General features: G+C 46.0%; 1 protein-coding gene across 2 annotated transcripts in view; it reads left to right on the top strand.

Moving 5' to 3' along the window:
- Nucleotides 1–25,429, top strand: part of SLC43A2 (solute carrier family 43 member 2) — a 108,007-nt gene that overhangs the window by 69,718 nt on the left and 12,860 nt on the right. For both annotated transcript variants that reach the window (XM_040423546.1, XM_040423547.1), the window contains exons 6-10: nucleotides 6,184–6,276; nucleotides 12,773–12,906; nucleotides 12,990–13,192; nucleotides 16,493–16,639; nucleotides 24,596–24,731. In XM_040423546.1, the coding sequence (XP_040279480.1) occupies nucleotides 6,184–6,276; nucleotides 12,773–12,906; nucleotides 12,990–13,192; nucleotides 16,493–16,639; nucleotides 24,596–24,731 (713 nt within the window). The remainder of the gene's footprint in view (nucleotides 1–6,183; nucleotides 6,277–12,772; nucleotides 12,907–12,989; nucleotides 13,193–16,492; nucleotides 16,640–24,595; nucleotides 24,732–25,429) is intronic.

Here is a 25,429-nt window from a genome sequence, read left to right as displayed (position 1 = left end):
TAACTGCACATACGTCCTCTGCTGCTGTTACAGCAGTGGTGTCTGCTGTACCGCACTACGACTTCTGCAGCCGGGCCAGGAGGACGATGGAGGCCACACTCCGGTCTCAATTAGTGTAGCTGAGGCCGCGAACAGTGCACTAAAGAAATGCCAGGAGGGGTGAATGAAGGACAGCAGCAATGACTTGCAGCACTAATCTAAATCCATAATTATGTCTTCTGACAGCTCAGCATATCTCCATCGTATCACACAGAGGAGGTCACCTCCTGGAGTACATACCGTATACATCTGACGGACAACTCTGGTGCCGCTCATCTCAGGGGCAGTCCAGAACTGAAAGGAGAATGAAACCTATTGCATCTGTGCCCCCAACATTAAGGAATGATCTTTCCACAGGGGCTTCACTAATCTAAGGGGGGTTCACTATTGTAAGGAGGGCACTAAAGGGGCGTAACTACTGTGAGGGTGGCTTTAAGGGGGCACAGTAATTTTCTGTCCTTGTGGACGGGGTTGTGGATACCCTGTGGACAAGCATGAGATTGAATTTGATGCTAATTTTGGCAGAGAATCTGTGTCAAATCTAACACACGTGAACTGACCACTGTGGATATCACTGCAAACCTGTAGCAAATCCACGTCACTGTCACTAAAAAATGCGGGTTTTGCTGGGGACTACTGTATGCGGTTTCACCTCTTCAGTTCTATAGCTGTACAGCGCAGAAATTCAAAGCTGAATTTTTCTGCTGCATTTCACATCCATGAAGGTATCATCCTACTTTCTTCTACTAAAGTGACACCTTTGTCACGGGCTGCATTGTGAAGGCTGCGATCAATGCCATGAGCTGAACGCCGTATAGATCATTGTGTGTGGGGTGCTGGTACTGCTTCTTGGTGGCAGGGTAGGGGGATGTACTTGATGTTCTCAGTTTTAGGGCTCATGCACACGAACGTATTTTCTTTCCGTGTCCGTTCCGTTTTTTTTGCAGACCGTATACGGAACCATTCATTTCAATTGGTCCGCGAAAAAAACGGAAGGTACTCTGTGTGCATTCCATTTCCGTATGTCCGTATTTCCATTCTGCAAAAAAATAGAACATGTCCTATTATTGTCCGCATTACGGACAAGGATAGGACTGTTCTATTAGGGGCCAGCTGTTCCGTTCCGCAAAATATGGAATGCACACGAATGTCATCCGTATTTTTTGCGGATCCGTGTTTTGCGTACCACAAAATACATACAGACGTGTGCATGAGCCCTTAGGGCTCATGCCAACGAGCGTGAGGGCTCCGTGCCCGTGCTGCGGACCACATACTGCGGTTACGCAAACCACGGGTCACTTGAATGGGTCCGTAAATCCGGAGATGTGGTGCGGAAGCACAGGTCCGCGATCCGCATGAGGCCGTTTGTGGGCATGAGCCCTTAGGCCCGCATACGGCAAGTCCGCAGTACACGGGACACCAGCCGTGTGCATCCGGCATCACGGATGCGGACCCATTCACTTGAATGGGTCCGCAAACCTGGAGATGCGGTTTGGAACAGAACCACGGAACGGAAGCACTACGGAGTGCTTTCTGGGGTTTCGTTCCACAGAAAGTTAGAACTTGCTCTATCTTTTTGCGGAACGGACGGATCGCAGACCGCATTCGCGTTCTCAAGTGAACAGGGTCGCAATCTGCATGCGGCTGGCCCACGGTAGGTGCACAGAGCCCTTATGTTCGTGGGCATGAGCCCTTAGGCCCGCAATACACAGGACACCGTCCCTGTGCATTCAGCCTCACGGATGCGGACCCATTCACTTGAATGGGTCCGCAAATCTGGAGATGTGGTGCGGAACGGAAGCACTTCAAGTGAATGGGCTCGCGATCCGCATACAGCTGGCCCACGCCGTTCGTGTGCAAGAGGCCTTAGGAGGTCAGACAGAATATGCTTGTTTATTATTACAAAGGCAAAGCTGAGAGATTTAGGAATGACTCAGGGAATGTGCCCATTTAGAGGGGGGTTTGTTACCATAGACAGGTCAGGGTGAGCTGGTAAGTGTCTCCCTGTCAGAAGGGAAGAGGACGAATAACACTGGGCAGGGCCAATGACTTCAGGCTGTTTTTAGAAAGGAGATTGTGAGGACAGCACAAGAGACTGGCAGTCCTTCCCTCTGACTGCGGGCACAACCAAAACTGGGAATGAACTTCCCTGGATGGCGTATCAGTGCCTGACGTACAGAGCACACAATCCGCCTGCGTCAGCAGCATTCACCTGTGTTTGCAGAATAGATGAGCTGGCACCATATGATCTGGTAGGAGGAGGCAGGAGAACTGACTGTGAAAGACTTCAGTTTTCAGTCCCAGGGTATATACCCTGCTGGCCAACGATGCTATTTTCACTCAAAAGAGTACATTAAAGGGTTTTATGGATTGGAATTGAATGTCATTTATTATCCTGTCCAAGAAATTGTACTACATAATGTAGTAGTTTACATATATTTGTTTGCTCTGGGGCACCCTAACATTGATACACACACCTAGTACTGGTTCACACCATCGCAATCCCAAGACAGGAGGTCCTGGTGGTAGCCCATAAGTGTTCATACCCAGCTCAGATCTACACGTGTAGAGCAGGGTGCACAAACATTTTGGGGAATTTTAACAAAACTGGTGGAAAGTAAAACTGGCCTAGTTGCCCATAGCAGCAAATCAGATTGAGCCTTTTATTTTACAAAGGAGCTCTGAAAAATGAAAGATGGGATCCGATTGGTTGCTATGGGCAACTAAGCCAGTTTTCCTTTGCACCAGTTTTGCTAAATCCTCCCTATGTTGGGTCCGGGAGTCTGTCAACAGGTTTTATAGCAACTGCAAGGTCTGACTCTATAGTATGTGTAATCTTAAGATACGGAGGAGAACACGTCCAAGACACAGGATAAAAGTAGATCTCTATTTCCCATAAAAGAGCACAAAAGTTACATTCTAGATATAAGTTGCAGTAAAAATTCTGAATTCTTTTGGACGCTGCACATGCTGCTTATCATACTTACTGTATCTACTGGTTGCCTCACTGAGCCGCAATGCACGAACACTGTCCGTGGGGCAGCCGCAGCGGATCGCGGACCCATTAACTTTAATGGGTCCGCGATCCGGCTGTTCTGCAAAAAGATAGGACATGTTCTATCTTTTTGCGGAACGGAAGTACGGGACGGGTTCCGTTCCGCACCATTTCACATCTCCGGATTTGCGGATCCATTGAAGTGAATGGGTCCGCATCCGTGATGCAGAATGCACACAGAACGGTGCCCGTGTATTGCGGATTCGCAAATGCGGTCCGCAGTATGGCCACGGAGCGCACATGTTCATGTGCAGGAGGCCTGAGGGCTCATGCACACGACTGTATGTATTTTGCGGTCCGCAAAAAATGGATCCGCAAAAAACACTGACGTCCATGTGCATTCCGTATTTTGCGGAACGGAAAAGCTGGCCCCTTATAGAACAGTCCTATCCTTGTCCGTAATGCAGACAATAATAGGAAATGTTTTATGTTTTTGCGGAACGGTCATATGGAAACGAAATACACACGGAGTAACTTCCGGTTTTTTTGTGGATCTGTTGAAATGAATGGTTCCGTATACGGTACGCAAAAAATGGAATGGACATGGAAAGAAAGTACATTCATGTGCATGAGCCCTAAAGGAAATCAGGAAACAGTATTTTACGTGTTGTCAGGTATTGTTAACCAGCTGTTTGCCCTATGAGTCCATGATGATCCTTGTAGAGCAGTGTCTGACTCCATATGCTGCACATTTACATTACCCTCCTGCAGATACTATTCTACCGCCACGTTTGACAAGGCCAGGTGCAGTTTGTTAGGTTAGTGTTAGTGTCACATCTGCCATTACACACTCACAGAGGAGGAATTCCTCCAGAGCTTTAAATAAACTGGGTGAGACTGAAATATATCTGCGGCTTAGGTCGGGGAAGAGCAGATTACAAACTCCCCTGAGCCTATTCAGAGCCTCACCCAGTCTGTCCTGTGAGACACGGTAAACCTTGCAGGTGTATACAGTTACCTAGTGACTGCTTTTGGCTTGCTCTGACTCCAGTCTAGTTAGTTCAGTATAGTAAGGAACATATACAAGAACCAGGTTACTTATTACCATCTGTACATGCAGAGTTTCTGACAGATTACTACCATAGCAAGGTTACGTTATTGATTGCTCCCATAATGTATGTAGCCCGACGTCACTTCGGATAAGGTTATTCCATCGAGCTCCACTGAGAATGTCCCAGAGGGTGACATTTTTGGATCTTATGGTGCAGTTTATCTTCCACACTCTCTTTTTTTGTATAATTGTCTTTTTATTGAAGAAAAAGTACAATAATAAAAGTGTACATTTACAAATTTTTCATGTAAACATTTGACGATCAAACATTTTAAATGGAAAAGGTAGCAGGAATGACAATACAGATACATCATCAAATTATAACTCCTATCAATCTCAATCAGATGTCATCATGCCATAATAAGTCCCGATAGTCGGGTAAAATCTTCCACACTCTTTAAATGAGTTTATCCAAGAACAGACTTTGAAGACTTTCTCAGCCAGGGTCTGCTACTCATTTATGGGTTTCTAGAACCCATTCATTCTCAATGTCAATAAGGGTTCCCGCTGAGGGCCCTGAACACTTGTGTCTGGTGAGGTATCACATTCACATGATGTCAAAAAAGACTGATCTAGAATATATGTAACCTGCTTTGCACCTGACATTGCCACGTACAGTAAACACAGTGAATGTGTTCAAATCGGGGACATGCGGCACCGGTTCTCAGTCTGGGTGGGGGTCCTGCTGTTGATTCTACTGCAGCCCATATAAATATGAGGTGTTTGTGGCTGCCATGCCTCCTTAAAGAATTACCAGAATGTGCTGGACAGAGGTCACATCTGCTATATATTACCTAGAGAGATGACAGTGGACAATGGAGATTTCAGTTGCAGTGATGGCCAGTTCGCAGTGTGTCTTTATTCCCAAGCCCGGCGATGCAGAGGTAAGTCCTTACCTGTGCCTGCGCCGCGAGCCGCTCTGAAACACATGCGGTCACCGGGAGCAGGCAGTTCAGAGAACAGCCCGATGAAGGCATGTGTTTCAGAGCGGCTCGCGGCGCAGGCACAGGTAAGGACTTACCTCTGCATCGCCGGGCTTGGGAATAAAGATGGCAGATCGCATGTGTTCGTCGGCGAACACTGCAAACTGGCCATCACTGTTCAGTTGCCTAAGGGCTCATGCTCATATGTGGGCCCCGGCCGTGTGCACCCCGCACCACCTCCCCTCTTCCCATTCACTTAAATGGGTCTGCAATCCGAAAGTTCAGTGCGGAACGGAGGCACAAAACACTCCGTGCCTCCGCACCACAAAAAAATAGAGCATGTTCTATTTTTTTGCGTTGCGGACGGATCACAGACCCATTCAAGTTGAATAGGTCTGGATCTGTCTGCGGAATCCGCACGGCATGAGCCCTAAGGCCTCCTGCACACGAATGTGTGCACCCCGTGGTCGTGCAAATTGCGGGCCGCAATGCACAAACACCGTCCGTGGGGCAGCCGCAGCGGATCGCGAACCCATTCAATTTAATAGGTCCGCGATCCGGCCGTTCCACAAAAAGATAGGACATGTTCTATCTTTTTGCGGAACGGAAGTACGGAACGGGAAGCACACGTTTGTGTGCAGGAGGCCTAATTCTGAGTTTTGCAGACATGAGTGCAGTTGCTTACTACATTGATTAACATTAACGGTGAAACACAACTACTGTAGATAAGCCTACAAAATATATGTGGATGTTCAGTATATCAGTGACCAGTTACTTTATATATCAAGATAAAAATCCTGCCTAAAACCTGCTGCACCGGCAGGAAATATTATTATTCTAACATTTTGGGACCATGCTGTGCAGTATACCCCAGAACAATACCCACATAATAAACTTCTGTCATACAGACTGTACAGTATAATCATTCGTCTGTCAAACAGAAGCTGATAATATCTTTTCATTTCCGTTTTGGCCCTGATCTTGCTTTCTGGGAAGATAAAATGTAATAATTCTATATTGTAAATCTCTCGTGTTCTGCTGGATCTGCTTGTGACTTTATGAAAGTGCTTATTCCTACAGATGGACCCTGTAACTGTGTCTCTTCTGTTTTACAGCTGCCCAATATGTTTGGTGACCTGCGCTCAACCTTTATTGCACTAATGATTGGGTCTTATGCTTCCTCAGCGGTCACCTTCCCCTTTATCAAGGTGAGTTCTTGTGGCCTGGAGTTTGTGCTGTCTGGAGTCGGTGAGCTTGTAAAGTTATTCATTTGGTGAACGCAACCTGCATGGCCTTGAGGAAAGTTTTGCATCAATTACACTACTACACTAGAAAAATGTGTTTTGGAGATCTCCCATAGAATGAGCATGTGTGGCAGTTACTAACAAAGACCCCAAATGACCCTTGAGGCATTATAATAGATTAAAGAGGACCTGTCGGAACTACTGGCATTCCCCATGTAATAACTATTCTGGAGCATCTATTCTTATGACTTTATGTCCTGCCATTCCTTAATTATTCCTTGTAGAAGTTATGAATGGGTGTTACCATTTGGGGTTGTGTCCCTGCACAGTCTGAAACTAGGTAATCGGTGCTGCCAGCAGCAGACTGTGCAGGGACCACCCTCAGCTGGAAAAAGCACCCAGCTTAGGCTACTTTCACACTTGCGTTCGGAGCGGATCCGTCTGGTGTCTGCACAGACGGATCCGCTCCTATAATGCAAACGATGGTATCCGTTCAGAACGGATCCGTCTGCATTATATTTCACAAAAAAAATCTAAGTGTGAAAGTTAGTCAGACGGATCCGTCCAGACTTTGCATTGAAAGTCAATGGGGGACGGACCCGTTTGAAAATTGCACCATATTGTGTAAACTTCAAACGGATCCGTCCCCTTTGACTTACATTGTAAGTCTGGACGGATCCGTTTGGCTCCGCACGGCCAGGCGGACACCCGAATGCTGCAAGCTGCGTTCAGGTGTCCGTCTGCTGAGCGGAACGGAGGCCAAGCGGAGCCAGACTGATGCATTCTGAGCGGATCCGCATCCACTCAGAATGCATTGGGGCTGGACGGATGCGTTCGGGGCCGCTTGTGAGAGCCTTCAAACGGAGCTCACAAGCGGAACCCCGAACGCAAGTGTGAAAGTAGCCTAAACCTTCATTGCAAACTGCAAGTAATTCAATCTGAACTTTTAGAGGGAATAATAAAGGAATGGTACAACATGGAGTCATAAGAATAGATGCTCCAGAATTATTATTACATAGGGAATGCAAGTAGTTATTAAAACTGACATGTCAGGAGAGGCGGCAGGATGGATCCATAGGCACTTTGTGTGCCCCTCCCGTGTATTGCTTCTGCAAGGGAGTGTATTCTTCTTTAAAAGCAATGCGCGTACCACAATGTTTTACTCTGTGTGCCTCCGTATAAAATTGGAGGCACATGGGCCTATAGCAGGTGCTGTACCAGGCCATGTCACTGTGCTGATCATCTGTTGAACAGAGATCTGTAATACGGCTGTGTGCATGAGCCATGGCGCAGAATAAAGATATTTCATGCTGTGCATCCTCAGAAGGGGGAATGTAAAAATCCTCTACAATCTATGGCCACAAATCAGATGCATTGTTATTAAAGAAAAATAAAGCAGAACTTTTATTTCAGTAAAAAATTCAGAAACTTGACATTCTGTTATTTTTATCATTGAAGTCAATGGAAAAACAGATTGAAATTGAAGGTATATGTTACGCTTCAATCTGATCAGTTGAAAATGATTTGTTAAAAAAGTGAAGCAGGACACTGGTGTGAAGAGCTTATAATAACTGATATGAATTCCATCTGAGATTGGCCATTGACCGGTTCTAGATCCTTTAAGGGGTTGTCTGGCCCAGAAGCCAACAACCCCTATGGTCCATAAAAAATAAAAAATAAATAAAAAACATTCACCTGTCCATGGTCCCTCCGTGCCTGCACCGCTGCCCTGTTCCTGGCTGTTTCCAGTCCCCTCAGTCGCAGGAGGTGGCCTGGTACCATGACCACTGCTGCCAATCACAATCCTTAGCGATCACATCTGGTGGAACTATATATGACACCAGTGACGTATCCTTCAAGCAGGCCATTTCCTGGTCCTTTGGGGACCAAAAGCAGCTGGAAATAGGGCAGCAGAGCAGGCATGGTGGGACCGTGGACAGATCAGCATAGTTTTTTATTTTATGGGACACAGGTTAGGACCGTAGGGGTTGTCAGTTGCACACCCGTGCTGCCAATCCATTCAAAATCTATGGGGCTGAGGAAGGTAACTGAGCATTGTACCCTTATGTACTATTTATGTACTGAACCAAAAAGCTACCCCTTGTCGTCCTGGCCATACACAGAAGCTTGTATCGTACTGTTGCTAGTGTTATTTCTGTGTCTAGTGGTTAGGTAGCCACGTTACTAAGGTCTAAGGGGTTTGGCAATGACCTGTCATACAACTATTGTCTACTTTGCATTCTTTGTTGGAGAATTGAAGCCAAACCATGTTTGCTTTGAAGATTTATTTCTCTTGTGACTTTACCTGGAGGCAGTTATTGAGACTCTAACTAGTCAGTATTTGTTAGCAGAGGCGGCTCTAGACTTTGTGAGGCCTTAGGCGAAACTCGAACATGAGGCCCCCACGAAGATCGTTGGGATGCTCGTGATCTCCCGTACGGCGCCCCGGCTCAGTCCTCAAGAAATAAGCTGTGCCAACCGCCGCACGGAGCGGTGGTGTGGTCAACACTCCCCCCTCCATGTATCTCTATGGAAGACTCGGAGATACACAAGTGCTGTATCTGCGGCTCTCCCATAGATACATGGAGGGGGAGTGTTGACCACCGCTCCGGGCACAAGGAGATCCGGAGTACCATACAGGAGATCGTGGGTGATCCCATCGGCCGGACCCCCCGATCAGACACTTATCTCCTATCCTTTGGATATGGGATTTATTTTCCTATCCCGGAGTACCCCTTTAATATGCAGTGACATCACAGTAAAGGGTTAATATGCACAGTGACAACACAGTACAGGGCTTATATTCACAGTGCATATTAACACTTTGCATTAACCCTGGCTATACTGATATGTGGATATGTATAAAAAAGAGGAAAAAAAGGGGATGTGGTTACCAAACATTACCAAAGTACACAAGATGTACAGCAGGTGGAAAGGAACCAGAGGCGCCAAAGATAATGGACAAAAGTATAGAGATGATGGATAGTGAATGATACTAGTAAAGAAGGCAGCCTGAGATAGTGTTAGCAATGCTATACACTTAATGGACAAATGGAGAAATGGGTCAAGGATGGGCCGTGTGTGCCCGAAACGTCCACAAAGGGAGTCTCAAGATGGCCTTACCCCCACCCCAAAAAAGAAAACAATAAACAAAATTCGGTACCACTCTTAGTAATCGATGATATTAATAATGTTAAAAGCCCACAGGTAAATAGTAAATATCACGTGCATATATTGGCGTATTGAATACACAATGCGCTGACAATATTTCAGAAGATGTCAAAGCACGCATACTCACAATTCTTGTTAGTAATATGACCTTGGTTGCTAATTTAAAAATCACAACTGAAATTATTAAAACATAGTTCAAGAATTAAAATTAAAAAAATCAAGATTATGTACAATCCTGATGCACTCACTTCACGGGGGGTGTGCCACCAGGATAAAGCTCAAGACACCTGGAGCAGAAACCCCCCAGCCAAGGTCGCCTGTAGTATGTAGAAGATCTGACGTCAGCGCTCCAGTTGTACTAAGTTGGATATATACGGCACACGGAACAGCGGTTCTTCATCAATCTTTTATTTCAATAAATTGGCTCAACGCGTTTCGGGGAGAAGTAGCAGTCCCCTTCATCAGGAGCAGAATATATATATAACACATTGACAACAGTACAACATATATAATCTCAGACATCTTCTGAAATATTGTCAGCGCATTGTGTATTCAATACGCCAATATATGCACGTGATATTTACTATTTACCTGTGGGCTTTTAACATTATTAATATCATCGATTACTAAGAGTGGCGCCAAATTTTGTTTATTGTTTTCTTTTTTGGGGTGGGGGTAAGGCCGTCTTGAGACTCCCTTTGTGGACGTTTCGGGCACACATGGCCCATCCTTGACCCATTTCTCCATTTATACTGAGATGTCACAGTGCATATTAACCCTGTACTGTGATGTCACATTGCATTAACCCTGGTCCCTGTCTGTACTGTATGTGACATCACTGTGCATAATAACCCTGTACTGTGACTAGCAGTACAGGGTTAACATGCACAGTGAGTGACATCACAGTACAGGGTATACACAGTGATGTCACAGTCTGGGTTAAGCAGCTGCATGCTTGCAGCACATAGTACAGGGTGATCTTGTACCTTGGGCTTGTATTCACTGGTCGGGCACCACTGTCTGTCTGTGGGCGGCCGCGGAAGCCAATAATTGTACTCTTGGGCATTGCTAGGCTCTCAGAAGATCCGGGGCCCAAGCCCCAATGAATATGGCCCAGTTCTCTAAATTGACCCGCACACCGCATTTTGCTGTACTTGCTATACATAATAGTGCCCCCATAGTAATAGTGCTCCTCATAGTCCCACCAATAGTAATTCCCTTCTAGAATGCCCTCATTAGTAATATTGCCCCCCCACACTGCCCCCATTATGTAATTTGCCCCCCACACTGCCGCATTAAGTAATTTGCCCCCACACTGCCCTACATTATGTAATTTGCCCCCACACTGCCCCACATTATTTAATTTGCCCCCACACTGTCCCATTAAGTAATTTGCCCCACATTCTGTTATTTGCCCCACATTCTGTTATTTGCCCCCCACACTGCCCCATTAAGTCATTTGCCCCCACACTGCCCCACATTATGTCATTTGCCCCTCACACTGCCCCATTAAGTAATTTGTCGACCACACTGCCCTACATTATATAATTTGCCCCCACACTGCCCCCATTAAGTAATTTGCCCCCACACTGCCTCAAATTATGTAATTTGCCCCCATTAAGTAATTTGCCCCCTACACTGCCCCACATTATGTAATTTCCCCCCCACACTGCCCCCCATTAAGTAGTTTGTCAGCCACACTGCCCCCCCATTAAGTAATTTGCCCCCCCACACTGCCCCACATTATGTAATTTGCCCCCCCACACTGCCCCACATTATGTAATTTGCCCCCCACACTGCCCCACATTATGTAATTTGCCCCCCACACTGCCCCACATTATGTAATTTGCCCCCCACACTGCCCCCATTAAGTAGTTTGTCAGCCACACTGCCCCACATTATGTAATTTGCCCCCCACACTGCCCCACATTATGTAATTTGCCCCCCACACTGCCCCACATTATGTAATTTGCCCCCACACTGCGCCAAATTAAGTAATTTGCGGCATTTGCCCCCCACCTTTTACTTGTTCCGCTGATCTGCTAGGCTGCTGCGCGGGCATGAGTTCAGTCACTTCAGAGCGTAACCCCGACAGGGTTACGCTCTGAAGTGACTGAACTCATGCCCGCGCAGCAGCCTATCAGATCAGCAGAACAAGTACAAGGGGGGTGGGGAATAGCATTCGGGGCACTAGACAAAACATCCGGGGCTCAAGCGCCGAATGTTTTGACCTAACGACGCCCCTGATTGTACTTGCAGCGGTGTCGGGTGGGAGCCAGAGCGAGGCCTTAGGCAGCGGCCTAAGTGGCCTAATGGAAGAGCCGCCTCTGTTTGTTAGCTTAAATAATGTAGCCCCTTAGTGACCACTAATACGCCTTTTTACTGACAAAGGGGGTTTTAGCTAAACAGCTGGCTTTTATCAATCATTACATGTACCCAAAATGGTGCATTGAAAACTATAACTTGCCCTGCAGAAAATAAGACCTCATACAAGTACATTGATGAAAAAACAAAGTTCTAGCTCTTGGAATGCGATTTTTAAAAAATGTGTGTGGTCACTAAAGGGGTTAAAATAATGTTCTTCAGGCTTCAGCAACAGCTGGCTATGCAGGGAGGTGCAGGCTACACACAAAATATGCAACTATAAATTGATATAGTTAAAACATTAAGGGGCACATTTATAAAGACCGAGGTTTTAGACGCTGGTCTTAGTAAAGGCCCTGCGCTGGCGGTGGATGCACCGAAGTTATAACTTCAGTGCATCCAGCGCCAGTCCTAAACGTAAGACCGCTTCCGAGCTGTCTAGCATTTAGACCATCTTCTACGCCTAAAACGGGTGTAGAAAGTGATGAATGAGACGGGCCTGCCGCCCCCTTCCCTGTACACTCCACATCCACAGTTCTAGACCTGACTTGAGCGAGATGAAGTCGCAGATAGCGGCGCAACTAACCGTTAGCGCAACTACCTAACTTAGTCGTATTTCAGAATAGTAAGTGACTCCCAAAGGGTGCAGCCACACATTCAGGTGGAAGTCCAGAAGTCATCCACTCCTGATTTTGGCTTCTAAAAAATCCTTTAAAACCCACAAATGAGCATTACCTAGAATCCCACCTTTCTGTGACCACAGTGCCACCAATTGTGAACTGAAGAGCTGGCTACCTCACAGTAAAATATAATAATGGTCAGGACTTGGCTTTCATATTTGAGGTCAAACAGAAGGAAGGCTTTGTACTTCCAACCTTGTAACTAGTTTGTTCATAACTAATCAGGTATCTGCTTTCTTCTGCAGGTCATTTATGACCTTGGTGTCAGTTTTATCACTATCCTGATTGTCTGGGCCGCTTGTGCTGGACTTGTCTTCTTCAACTGCTTCTTCAATTGGCCTCTAGAGCCATTCCCTGGACCAGAGGACATGGACTACACGTAAGGGCATCACAATCACTACCAGATTACTGCCGCCCATGGTACTACTCTGACCAGGCTAATATTATTTATCATGTTCACAGTGTGAAAATCAAGTTCAGCTGGTTGGGATTTGACCACAAGATCACAGGAAAGCAGTTCTACAAGCAAGTGACTACTGTGGGCCGACGACTGAGTGTAGGAGGCTCCATGAAAAATCCCAAAGAGCTGTCAGCATTACAGGAAGGGAATAAGCTGTGCCTGTCTACAGTAGATCTGGAGGTCAAATGCCAAGCTGACAATGCAGGTATATAGTCTGACATTTGTCAAGGACCATCTAAACATCTACATGGTGGCTTATTGGAACGCCTATTGGAATTTACCTATTAGACTGCGGTTCCGTTCACAAACGTTTTTTTTTATTCTCTCAATACATATAAAATTAAGCAACTGCAGAAGGTTTTAATTAAATATTTCTTACCGTTTTGTGTCTACAGCTCCTATGCGCACTGTATCTCCATGGTTGCAGACAACAAACAAACTCAGTGTAGTCTGATCCTGCAGTCATATTGCTGTCTGTCTCCTACGTCTGGTTAACATACCAAATTGTACATTTGCCCAAATTAGGAGACAAATGGATGAAAATATTAGACTGTAAATATTACACTACACAGAATTTGTTTGCTGCCTGTTACCATGGAGATGCATAGTCTGCATAGCAGCTGCAGAAACAGACCTACAGCAAATGTTTAATTACAATCTACAGCAAAGTCTCTTTTAGGGTCCATTCACACGTCCGTATGTTCCGCATTTTGCGTACCGCACATCGCCGGCACTCTAATAGAAAAGGCCTTTTCTTGTCCGCAATTGCGGACTAGAATAGGACATGTTCTATTTTTTTGCAGGACAGAAGTGCAGATCCGCAATTGCGAATGTGGACAGCACATTCCGGCCCCATTGAAAATGAATGGGTCCGAACCTGTTCCGTACTTATTACTACTAGAAATTAAGCATCACAGAAGAAGAGAGTATAAGAAATGAGTCTGTCTAGTGCAGGGATGGCCAACCTGAGGCTCTCCAGCTGTTGCAAAACTACAACTCCCATCATGCCCGGACAGTCTACAGCTATCAGCCTACAGCAGGGCATGGTGGGAGTTGTAGTTTTACAACAGCTGGAGAGCCGCAGGTTGGCCATGCCTGGTCTAGTGCAATATACATGTTACAAGGGAAATAACACATCGTACCGTGTTTCCCCTACCCCGATAATAAGCCCTAGCACTATTTTGCAGGGTTTTTGGAGCCCTACTCCAAAAATAAGCCCTAGATACAGCCGTATTTTATTTTATATAAAGGGAAGGTGGGGGAAATGTGCGGGCTGCAGCAGCTCAGGAGCGCTCACTAATGGCTCCTGAGCTGCCATAAAACTGTGGGCGGGCAGGCGGACAGCGCAGGCTTCAGTGAATTAGCCTTCAGTGAAGCCGCCAGTCCGCGCATACATCGCGGCACTAAGCAGCACCTGACGGACAGGCTGGTGGCTTCACTAAATGCTAAATTATGCCGGCAGCCCGCGCTTCCCTTCACTTTTACGTTGGGCGGGCTGGCGGCTTCTCTGTATGCCCTGTACTGCCGCCATCCCGCACATTCTTACTTACATGAAGGAGGCAGCAGCAGGATCTCCTTCTCCTCTCTGCTTCCTGGAGGATCTCCCCACATCTCTCCCATTCCGTATCTGCTCTCCCTGGTACCGTAGATTGCTGCCTAGGTCCCTTGGGTAAGGACAGCTCAGGCGCAATATACGGTACCAGAATGAAAAATGTGTGTCAAATATGACTATAACCCCCCTCATCCATAGGAATGCACCCATGTACTGCAGTATATGGGTGCATTCCTATGGAAGAGGGGGGTTATAGTCATATTTAATATAAACACTGTCCAGGGACTGTTCTGTAATTGGCATGTGTCTATATAAAATATGTTCATGGAGCCAAAATAAGCCCTACCCCAATAATGAGCCCTAACCCTTTTTTCGGAGTAAAATAATAATAATAATCTGTACAGATGGTGGAACCTATAAGGCGATATTTCTTCCCCAGACGTCTCTTCTACATTTATTACCTGTCGTTCGACATTTGCTTTTCTGCTTGGAAAGATCTCAGCTTCCTGTGAAATTAGATCAATAATTTCCTGTCCTGGAGTTTTATGTTCAGAGAATGAAGATTTAAATGGATTATGGTCTCCCTACAAGCACAGAATTCTTATCTCATCAGCTATGTCAATATGACATTTGCTTTGTGGAATATGTTTTTGTCTCATTAAGAAGTTACAACCCCCAAAATTCTGCAGTACCGTGTAAAGCCACCCAGGTTTTATTACCATACTGCCTGATTACACTCTTCTTGTACTTGGTTTAAATGCCAAACTCTGGGAGTTTGTATTGTGGTTCAGACTAGATACCCTTTAGGGCTGTTTCACACGAGCGGATGCCGTGCGTGACATCCGCTCCGTGAATGACAGCCAAGACCCGATGCAGACTGCAGAAGCACGGAGCAGTAACATGACTGATAATGCTCCGTGCCTCTCTGTGATCTCTTTACTACGAAATCACAGTGAGATAAAGTTGTCACTGTGATTTCGTAGTAAAGAGATCACAGAGAGGCACGGAGCATTATCAATCATGTTAATGCTACGTGCTTCTGCAGTCTGCATCGGGTCTTGGCTGTCATTCACGGAGCGGATGTCACGCACGGCATCTGCTCGTGTGAAACAGCCCTTAGGCAAACTGACTGCAGGCAATTATCCAAAAGCATTACAGACGCCCTTTGAAATCAGTGGCTGCCCAGGTGTCCTAAATGTTTTTCACTCTAACTTAAAGTGAATGTACACCCTTAAAGGGGTTCTTTGATATTTTTTAAAATTAAGCAGGGGGCATTAAAAAAAAAAGTGCTCACCCGTAAAACATCCCACTGCTCCTGTGCCTGCCCCGGCACCGCTCTGGCAGCGGTGGCCGTGCAGGGATCCGGAGGGACGCAGGCATCAGGGACAAGGTAAGTATGTTCTGTATGAGGGACCCGGGCATTTCAGGGGTATTTACAGGATCAGATAACCCCTTTAAAGGGGTTTTGCCATCCCATACAATGGGGGCATATCGCTAGCATATGCCCCCATTGTCTGATAGATGCGGGTCCCACTTCTGGGACCCGCACCTACAACAAGAACGGAGCGGGGAAATGCGCAGCCGCCCTCCATTCATTTCAATGGGGCCGTCGAAAATAGCCGAGCTGGCTCAGCTATTTCCGTCTGCCCCATAAAAACGAATGAGAGCAGGGGCTACGCTTGCGCATTATGCTCCCATTCACTTGAATGGGAGCAGCGCTTGGTGGTGAACGGACCCCAGGAAACCCGGGGTCCTCCAGCCACAGCTCTCCCTGCTCCCTTCTCCTTGTAGGACCCGCACCTATCAGACATTGTGGGCATATCCTAGCGATAAGCCCCCATTGTATGTGATGCGAATATCCCTTTAATTGTTTTGTGTATCTTGTTTTGTCATCACATAATATATAGACACATATTCTCCTCATTCTGATGTGTTTTGTGCTTCTTTTTGCAGCAACTCCTCCTTTCATGAAGAGTGTTTTCAGCCCCATATTACTTCTTAGTCTTATTACAATGTGCGTTACCCAGTTACGTCTCATCTTCTACATGGGAGCCATGAACAATATCCTAGAATTCTTGGTGGATGGAAATTTGGAGACTGGTAAGTGGTTGCTGCTACTGATTTTGCAGAATCGTTTACACATTGGGATTTCCAATACTTAGATATTAACGGCTTATCGTCAGGATAGGTGGATCAGTGGGGGTCTGACACCCAGCAGCCCCATCTTTTAGCTGTTTTGGGCAGCCGTCGGAGACTGTACAGTTGACGGAGATGCAGGCACAAGATTGCATCCACTGTGTAGCAGCCATGTTGGGGTATTGCAGCTCAGCTCAAATTCAAGTGAATACCGGCGCCAGAAACTAGACAGTTGACAGAGCCTTCCATCCATGTATCGTGGGGGTGCCGGGTGTCAGACCCCCTTCCATCTGATATGGATGACCTACCCTGAGGATATGCCATCAATATCTAATTAACGGGAAACCCCTTTAATGTATCAATGCCTTATGCACTACAATCAATGGAAAATGAGAATTCATTGACCACCTCAGAGCAGCACTTTTTAGCATACAGTGCTTTTGCCCACATGTCGTATGACCCTTTTAAAATGTTCTGTGACAGAAGGCATGAGCATTAGAAAACACGCTCCAATGTGTCAGGTGTCACGGTCACCTTGGTTCACAGGCTTGTGGTGACTGATGTTTTCCACTTGTTATCGTGTGTTTGATGTTTCATTGCGAAAGCATTTGTTTTGTGTCTGAATTGATCACAAGATTTGCTTTAACTCTATCATCAACCTACAGGTAACCCTGCACTTAAAATTTACACTCGTTCTATACCCATCCTTACTATGATTTAGAGAAGGTTAGAGCAATAAAAAACACAAAACTCTTGGAAACCTCTTGGAAAGCATGGCGGATTGGTAGGGTGTGTCATCAGTGAGGGTCCCAGCTCCTAAGAATGAAGGGGACGTAGCAGGAAAGCTTCTGAAGTTAAATGACTGTGGGGTTGAACCAGCGCTGCTGTGTTCCTATCATTCTTAGGATTGTAGGGGTCCCAGAGGGCAGAACCTCAGAAGCTGAAAGTGAACCGCACAGTTTGTTGCAGATTTTGATAAAATACTTCCTTTTTTATGCAGTTCCCACTTTGGTTATTAAAAACTACAACCAAACTGCCCTAGGGCGGGTTTCAGACAGCAGTAATATGGTTGTGTTTTAGGATCTGTATTATAGCTGCAAGACACTATGTGGTTATAATACAGATCCTAACAAGTGACCATATTCCTGCTGTCTGAAAGTGGCTACTGTCATGTGAAAGCTATCATCAAGAAGAAAGGGCCCTCTAAGAGATATCTAGGACCTTAAAGGGGTTGTCTCACTTCAGTAAGTTGCATTTATCATGTAGAGAAACTTATTCACTAATGTATTGTTATTATCCATATTGTTTCCTTTGGCTGGATTCATTTTTCCATCACATTATACACTGCTCGTTTCCATGGTTACAGACCACCCTGCAATCCATCAGTGGTGGCCGTGCTTGCAAACTAGAGGAAAAAGCATCAGCCTCTCTGGTGGCCAGGACCACGGGAGCGCACATAGGCCGGTGCTTTTTCCTATATTGTGCAAGCACGACCACCACTGACGGATTGCAGGGTGGTCTGTAACCATGGAAACGAGCAGTGTATAATGTGATAGAAAAATGAATCTAGCCAGCAAAGGAAGCAATATGGACAATCACAATACATTAGTGAGTGGCTTGTATTAACTTTCTCTACATGATAAATGCCACTTACTGAAGTGAGACAGCCCCTTTAAGGGTGCTGCGTGTAGAGGGCACACTGCAGATTTTCCACTACACGTGGCCATACCATTACAGACCGCATTCTTTCCGTCAGTTGTCTGCCACATGCTAAAGCAGGGCTGTGTGTGGTTCTACAGCGCCCTCCGATGTAGAAACTATTTTTAGCAGCGATGAATTCGCGCGCTGTTTATCAGTTACTCGTCCCAGATTGCAAAATGTTTTGTGGCAGAAGTTCAAGGAGAAGAAGCCAGTCTGAACCTGATCTATCAGGAAATGTAAAGCCACGAGTTGAAAGTCATGCTATGAGACAGGCATGCAAAAAATGCATCCACAGATCAGACCTGAGCACGTGAGCGGAGAGAAGAAAGCCACGTACCGTACACTCAGTCGGGTGACTCCGTGTTTACATACATAGGAGCTTAGCTACGATTATAGAGCAGATAAACAGGGATTCTGATGTCCCCATGAAAGATAGGAGATCAAGAGAGATACAGGTTATGTTTTGCATATATACATTTCCAGCGCGGTGTTAGCCTATATTTGCCGAGCTGTTGTGATGCTCCCGTTCAGGACATGCTGTGATCCACAGCAGCGAGAGCGCTCAGGTTTCCTAACATTGCCCTGGAGTGTTGGAGCCAGAAGAGACGTAATATGGAAGGTCATGTGAGGAGAAGACATCCCACGGGACTGTGTCCAGGAAAGGAATTGAAGAGCATAACATGAATGCAGGGATATAAATGCTTATGGCTGGATGTCGGCGATCGGGTTATTCAGTTACAGAATATTTGCTTTTCCTACAATGGAAACTCTCGGCTCCTAAGAATCTAACGTAGCAGGAAGACGCGGTGGCTCCCACATTTAGTATATAACTATATTAAAAAGCCTAATAAACTGCCAGTAAATGGTAATGAGATAGCAGCACATGCCAAACGTGTACCAGACCAGTGTCTGTACATTACATCACATGGAGGTCCACAATGTAACAGGCCACCGCCATCGGTGTCAGAAGGGGCCTATAGGGGCAGACTTACTATAGACCAGAATTCTGACGCCCATGCCCTAACACCACATTTAGGGCTCGTTCACACGACCGTTGGTGTCCCGTGCCCATGCTGTGAACCGCAAATTGCGGTCTGCAATGCACGGGCACCTTCCGTGGGGCAGGCGCATAGGGATCGCAGACCCATTCACTTGAATGAGTCTGCGATCCCTCCATTCCGCAAAAAGATAGAGCATGTTCTATCTTTTTGCGGTGCGGAGGCATGGAACGGAACCCCAGAAAGCACTCCGTAGTGTTCCGTTCCATACTTCTGTTCCGCATCTCCGGATTTGCGGACCCATTGAAATGAATGGGTCTGCATCCGTGATGCGGAATGGCCACGGAACGGTGCCCGCAATACGGCAACGGGCATCGCACATTTGTGTGAACGAGCCCTTAAACTGATTGAGTGGTGCTCAATGTAAAAACCCATAGCCAGTAGTCCGTAAAGATAAACGAAGTGCATGGCAATTACCAAGTTAAAATGAAACTAATCCAAGGCTTTTCCTCACAGAATCTGCAAGAAGAATGAACATGCTCATTCTTCTCATGGATGTTTTTAATTTTTTTAACTACCTTGTGGATTTTTTTTCCCCACTGTGTTTCATACCCCATATATTTGTGAAAAGTTAGCAGATTTGACGAGGTTCTCAGTTTGAAATCCCTGCCAAAATAGTCATTAAATCCTGAATGTGTGGACAAGATCAATGACATATAGAAGTTTTAGGCTTATTGCACACGACAGTATATTTTCACGGTCCGCAAAACGGGGTCCCGTTTTTCCGTGATCCGTGACCGTTTTTTCGTCCGTGGGTCTTCCTTGATTTTTGGAGGATCCACGGACATGAAAAAAAGTCGTTTTGGTGTCCGCCTGGCCGTGCGGAGCCAAACGGATCCGTCCTGAATTACAATGCAAGTCAATGGGGACGGATCCGTTTGACGTTGACACAATATGGTGCAATTTCAAACGGATCCGTCCCCATTGACTTTCAATGTAAAGTCAGGAGTTAATATACCATCGGATCGGAGTTTTCTCCAATCCGATGGTATATTTTAACTTGAAGCGTCCCCATCACCATGGGAACGCCTCTAAGTTAGAATATACTGTCGGATTTGAGTTACATTGTGAAACTCAAATCCGACAGTATATTCTAACACAGAGGCGTTCCCATGGTGATGGGGACGCTTCAGCCCCCCTGTAGTTAACACATTGGTGGCCAGTGGGCCCCCCCCTCCCCTGTAGTTAACTCGTTGGTGGCCAGTGGGCCTTCTCCCCTCCCTCCCCCTCCTAATTAAAATCTCCCCCCTATCATTGGTGGCAGCGGAGTGTACCGATCGGAGTCCCAGTTTAATCGCTGGGGCTCCGATCGGTACACTCCGCTGCCACCAATGATAGGGGGGAGATTTTAATTAGGAGGGGGAGGGAGGGGAGAAGGCCCACTGGCCACCAACGAGTTAACTACAGGGGAGGGAGGGGGGGCCCACTGGCCACCAATGAGTTAACTACAGGGGGGGGGCCCACTGGCCACCAATGAGTTAACTACAGGGGAGGGGAGGGGCCGCACTGGCCACCAATGAGTTAACTACAGGGGAGGGGGGGGGGGAAGGCCGCACTGGCCACCAATGAGTTAACTACAGGGGAGGGGGGGGGAAGGCCGCACTGGCCACCAATGTGTTAACTACAGGGGGGGGGGGGGGGCTGCTGCCTGGCAGCACCTGCCAGGCAGCAGGGGGCAGTCATGTACACAGTTCTGTTAGTATATTCTAACCTGAAGCGTCCCCAGCACCATGGGAACGCCTCTGTGTTAGAATATACTGTCGGATTTGAGTTTTCACTTCGTGAAAACTCATCTCTGAAAAAGCTTTTATGCAGACGGATCTTCGGATCCGTCTGTATAAAAACTAACCTACGGCCACGGATCACGGACACGGATGCCAATCTTGTGTGCATCCGTGTTCTTTCCCGGACCCATTGACTTGAATGGGTTCGTGAACCGTTGGCCGTGAAAAAAATAGGACAGGTCCTATTTTTTTCACTGACTCAAACCACGGATCACGGTCAAGGATGACAAACGGTGCCTTTTCCGAGTATTCCACGGACCCATTGAAAGTCAATGGGTTCGCGAAAAAAAACAAAAAACTGAACAACGGCCGCAGAGGCACACAACGGTCGTGTGAAAGAGGCCTTATAGTTATTCTCCTGCATTCACACTGGCCGATTACCAGTACAGACCGTCAGCCAACATGGTTGTGCCTGCTTGTGTGGATATGCTTGCGTTTCTCCAGTTTCCTCTTACACTCTATGCCAAAAACATATTGGTTATCTGACTTTCTAAGAAATTGTCCCGAAGTGTTTCCACGAAATGAAAGATTGCGAACCACATTGGGGACAGGGAATGATGTGACAATGTCTGTAAATGCTGTAGAATGTGTTGGTGCTCTATAAGCATCAAGAAATAAATGATATTACAACCCGGGTTCACTACAGAGAGATGCACATACAATGACATCCGTTCAGGGTTTGGGATTTTTTGCAGTAACACGTTTTTAATTCTGCAGTTCCCTTTTTTCACTTCCTCTTCTGTGTGCTAGTCGCTGATTCGGCATAGGCACACTCATCAAACATAAGACATGTGGTGGCTTCCATTTGGTCTAGGAGGTTTGATCCAGTTTTATGTCAGCATATTAGTCATCCTTTGTACCGATGTGATGTCCTTTTTCTATGTGTGTGTTGCTAAAACCACTTACTGGAGTCTGTGCTAACCCATCTCTTCTTGTGTTGCTTCCTTTGCCGTCACATGCTGCCTTGCTTTCCTCATACAGTGATGCACACGGGTAAGATGAGAGAAGTATAGCAATAAAACCCAAGGAAAAGATATAGTTTCATTTTCTATCCCTACACATAAAGCATTGATAAAGATTTCTCACTACACGTCCTCTGTGCCATTATTGCAAAAACATAAAAACAATTTATAATGGCCTCCTTTGGCCTCCATCAGGTGGGTGGAGCCCTAAGGAAACGTTTAAGGGCTTGTTCACAAGGCCGTTGTGGTTCCGTGGCCGTATTGCGGCCTGCATACGGCTGGTCCGCAATACACAGGCACCGGCCCATGTGCACTCCGCATCACTGATGCGGACCTATTCTCTTGAATGGGTCCGCAATCACGGAGATACGGAATGGAAGCATGGATTGGAACCCCACGGAAGCACTCCGGAGTGCTTCCGAGGTGTTTCTGTCCGTGCCTCCGCACCGCCAAAAAATAGAACTTGCTCTATTTTTTTGCGGTGCGGGCGGATCACGGACCCATTCAAGTTGAATGGGTCTCAAATATCCGTCCTGGCCGCCGCATGGATGTTGCCTGTGCATTGGGGGCCGCAAATTGCGGTCCCCAATGCATGGAACGGAACCACAACGACTGTGTGAACAAGCCCTAAACCAAACTAAACGCAAGGAGAACATAGCTTAAGGCCTCTTTCACACGACCGTTTATTTTTTCCGTTTTGCGGACCGTTTTTTGCGTTCTGTATACGGTCCGTATACGGAACCATTCATTTCAATGGTTCCGCAAAAAAAACTGAATGTACTCCGTATGCTTTCCGTTTTTCCGTTCCGTTGAAAGATAGAACATGTCCTATATTTGGCTGCAAATCACGTTCCGTGGCTCCATTAAAGTCAATGGGTCCGCAAAAAAAACGGAATGCATACGGAAATGCATCTGTATGTCTTCCGTATCCATTCCATTTTTTACGGAACCATCTATTGAAAATGTTATGCCCAGCGCAATTTTTTCTATGAAATTACTGTATACTGTATATGCCATATGGAAACAAAAAACGGAACAACGGATCCGTTTAAAACGGACCGCAAAACACTGAAAAAGCCATACGGTCGTGTGAAAGAGGCCTAAATCTGTGACCAACATGACATGAACATAACCTTAGTTGTTTAGTCCTCTCACATGATTTTACAATAATTCAATCTAAACTGGTGAATTATAGGACAAATTATATTTTATGGGTCATCCACAGGGCCATGGTTAAAATAATAAACTCTCCTTCTGAAGCCCTCTCTGATCCAGCACTGTGGGGCTGTGGCAGCGATGTCCTGTATACTGCTACAGCTGATCGTTGGCCTCTCTGTTCTGGTGCTGATGATGAGCTGCAGTGGTACACAGGACATCACTGCTGAGCAGCGGCACTGGATCAAAGGGGGCCCAGGCGTTAATTTAAAAAAAAAAGTTTATTATTATTATTATTCCAAGACCGCAGATCGTCTTGGAATAATAACTGTTGTAATGAGTTTCTAATCATGGCGCAACTGCACACTTTGGGCCTGTACCTTTTAAGACCTCAGCGTAATAGCAAGCTATTAAGGGTTTTTCATGTGAATGTACATTGAATGGCCTCATTACTGTTACATCTCCTACGGCAGTTTCCATCACTGCCATAGATTTTGAGTGGAAAGACAGGGTGCACGCTCAACTACGCTCCATTCAAACTCCTCCTAGCCACTGTCTTGCTGCTGGGGGGAATGGGGAACGGGCTGGTCCTTGTTCTGGTGATCAGTGAGGGTCCAAGGGGCCCAGGACCCCACCGATCTAGCATTCATCATGTATGATGGCTAACAAATGTTTCTGGTCTGAATACCCCTTTAAATCCTTCTCCACATTAGTTGCATTGGCACATACTAAGTGTCAGCAGCAGGTAGTCAGGGGAAGGCTACATGCACACGACCGTATGTGTTTTGCGGTCCGCAAATTGCGGATCCGCAAAAAAAACTGATGATGTTCCGTATGGCATCTGTTTTTTTTTTTTTGGCGGATCCATTGTAATAATTCCTATCCTTGTCTGCAAACTATAAAACAATAGGGCATGCACAATTTTTTTGCAGGGCAACGGAACAGAGATACTGTTGCGGACAGCACATGGTGTGCTGTCCGCGTTTTTTGCGGACCCTCTGAAATGAATGGGGCCGCATCCTATCGGCAAAAAAAAACGTAACGGACACGGAAACAAACAACGTTTGTGTGCATGAGGCCGGATTCTAAGAAGGAAATTTGCTACCTTTTTATTGCATGATGGGAGTGATGTGATTATGTTTATACCATCCAAAGCAGCTTTCTGTTCCCTGTACTTTGTACCTAGACTACTTGTGATATTCTTATCACATTTATTATAATGGAAGTGTAAATTAATAGCCGTGTATTGTGTTTTTACAGTCAGCCTTTATACATCCATCTTTGGCGTGTTACAACTGCTGTGCCTGATGACAGCCCCTGTGATCGGCTACATTATGGACTGGAAGCTTAAGGACTGTGATGATGGCAATGATGGGGAAGATAAGGATGCTGCTCAGTATGTCTTCTTTTCCTTAAGTTCTTATGTCCAGAATAACACACATTTATCAAATCTGCTGTTGATAACACAACGTTTTGTGGGAAAGGTTGAACATTTTTCACCTTCTCACACAACTTTCAGTAGTGGAGTAAGAAGTTGGTCAGGTTTTGCCAGAAGATCACTTTTAACTCATATGAATTTTTTAAAAGTCACAGTCAGTTGGATCTCCGCGCCAGGTAACCCCCAGGCGTACTTTCACTGAAATAGGCGCAACAAGATTACACTTGCATCAGTTTTCTAAAAGCCATGTGCCATGTACATAAATTTGATGCAAATTAGCATATCAACTCCAATCTTAAAACTAATTTCAAATACACCTATGATGATCTATAATCCTATCTTAAATTTGAGTTTTGAATCAACGGGTCATATTATGAACCTTCTGCCACATTTAATGTCCATATTACATCCACAATAGCCAGACATCTTGCAGGTCTACTGCACCATACCCTGTGGTGATCTGTTTGCTTCTGTAGAACCATATGAGCACTATGTTTTGCAGTGTTAGGACTCATTCACACGAAAGTGTCGGGCACCGTTCCGTGTGCATTCCCCATCACGGATGCTGACCCATTCACTTCAATGGGTCCGCAAATCCGGAGATGCGGAACGGAAGCACGGAACGGAACACTACGGAAGCATTATGGAGTGCTTTC

The sequence above is a fragment of the Bufo bufo genome, chromosome 3 (assembly GCF_905171765.1).
Source record: "Bufo bufo chromosome 3, aBufBuf1.1, whole genome shotgun sequence".
Lineage (NCBI taxonomy): Eukaryota > Metazoa > Chordata > Amphibia > Anura > Bufonidae > Bufo > Bufo bufo.
The sequence above is the reverse complement of the archived record's forward strand: the minus strand, read 5'-3'. Positions and strand labels throughout refer to the sequence as shown.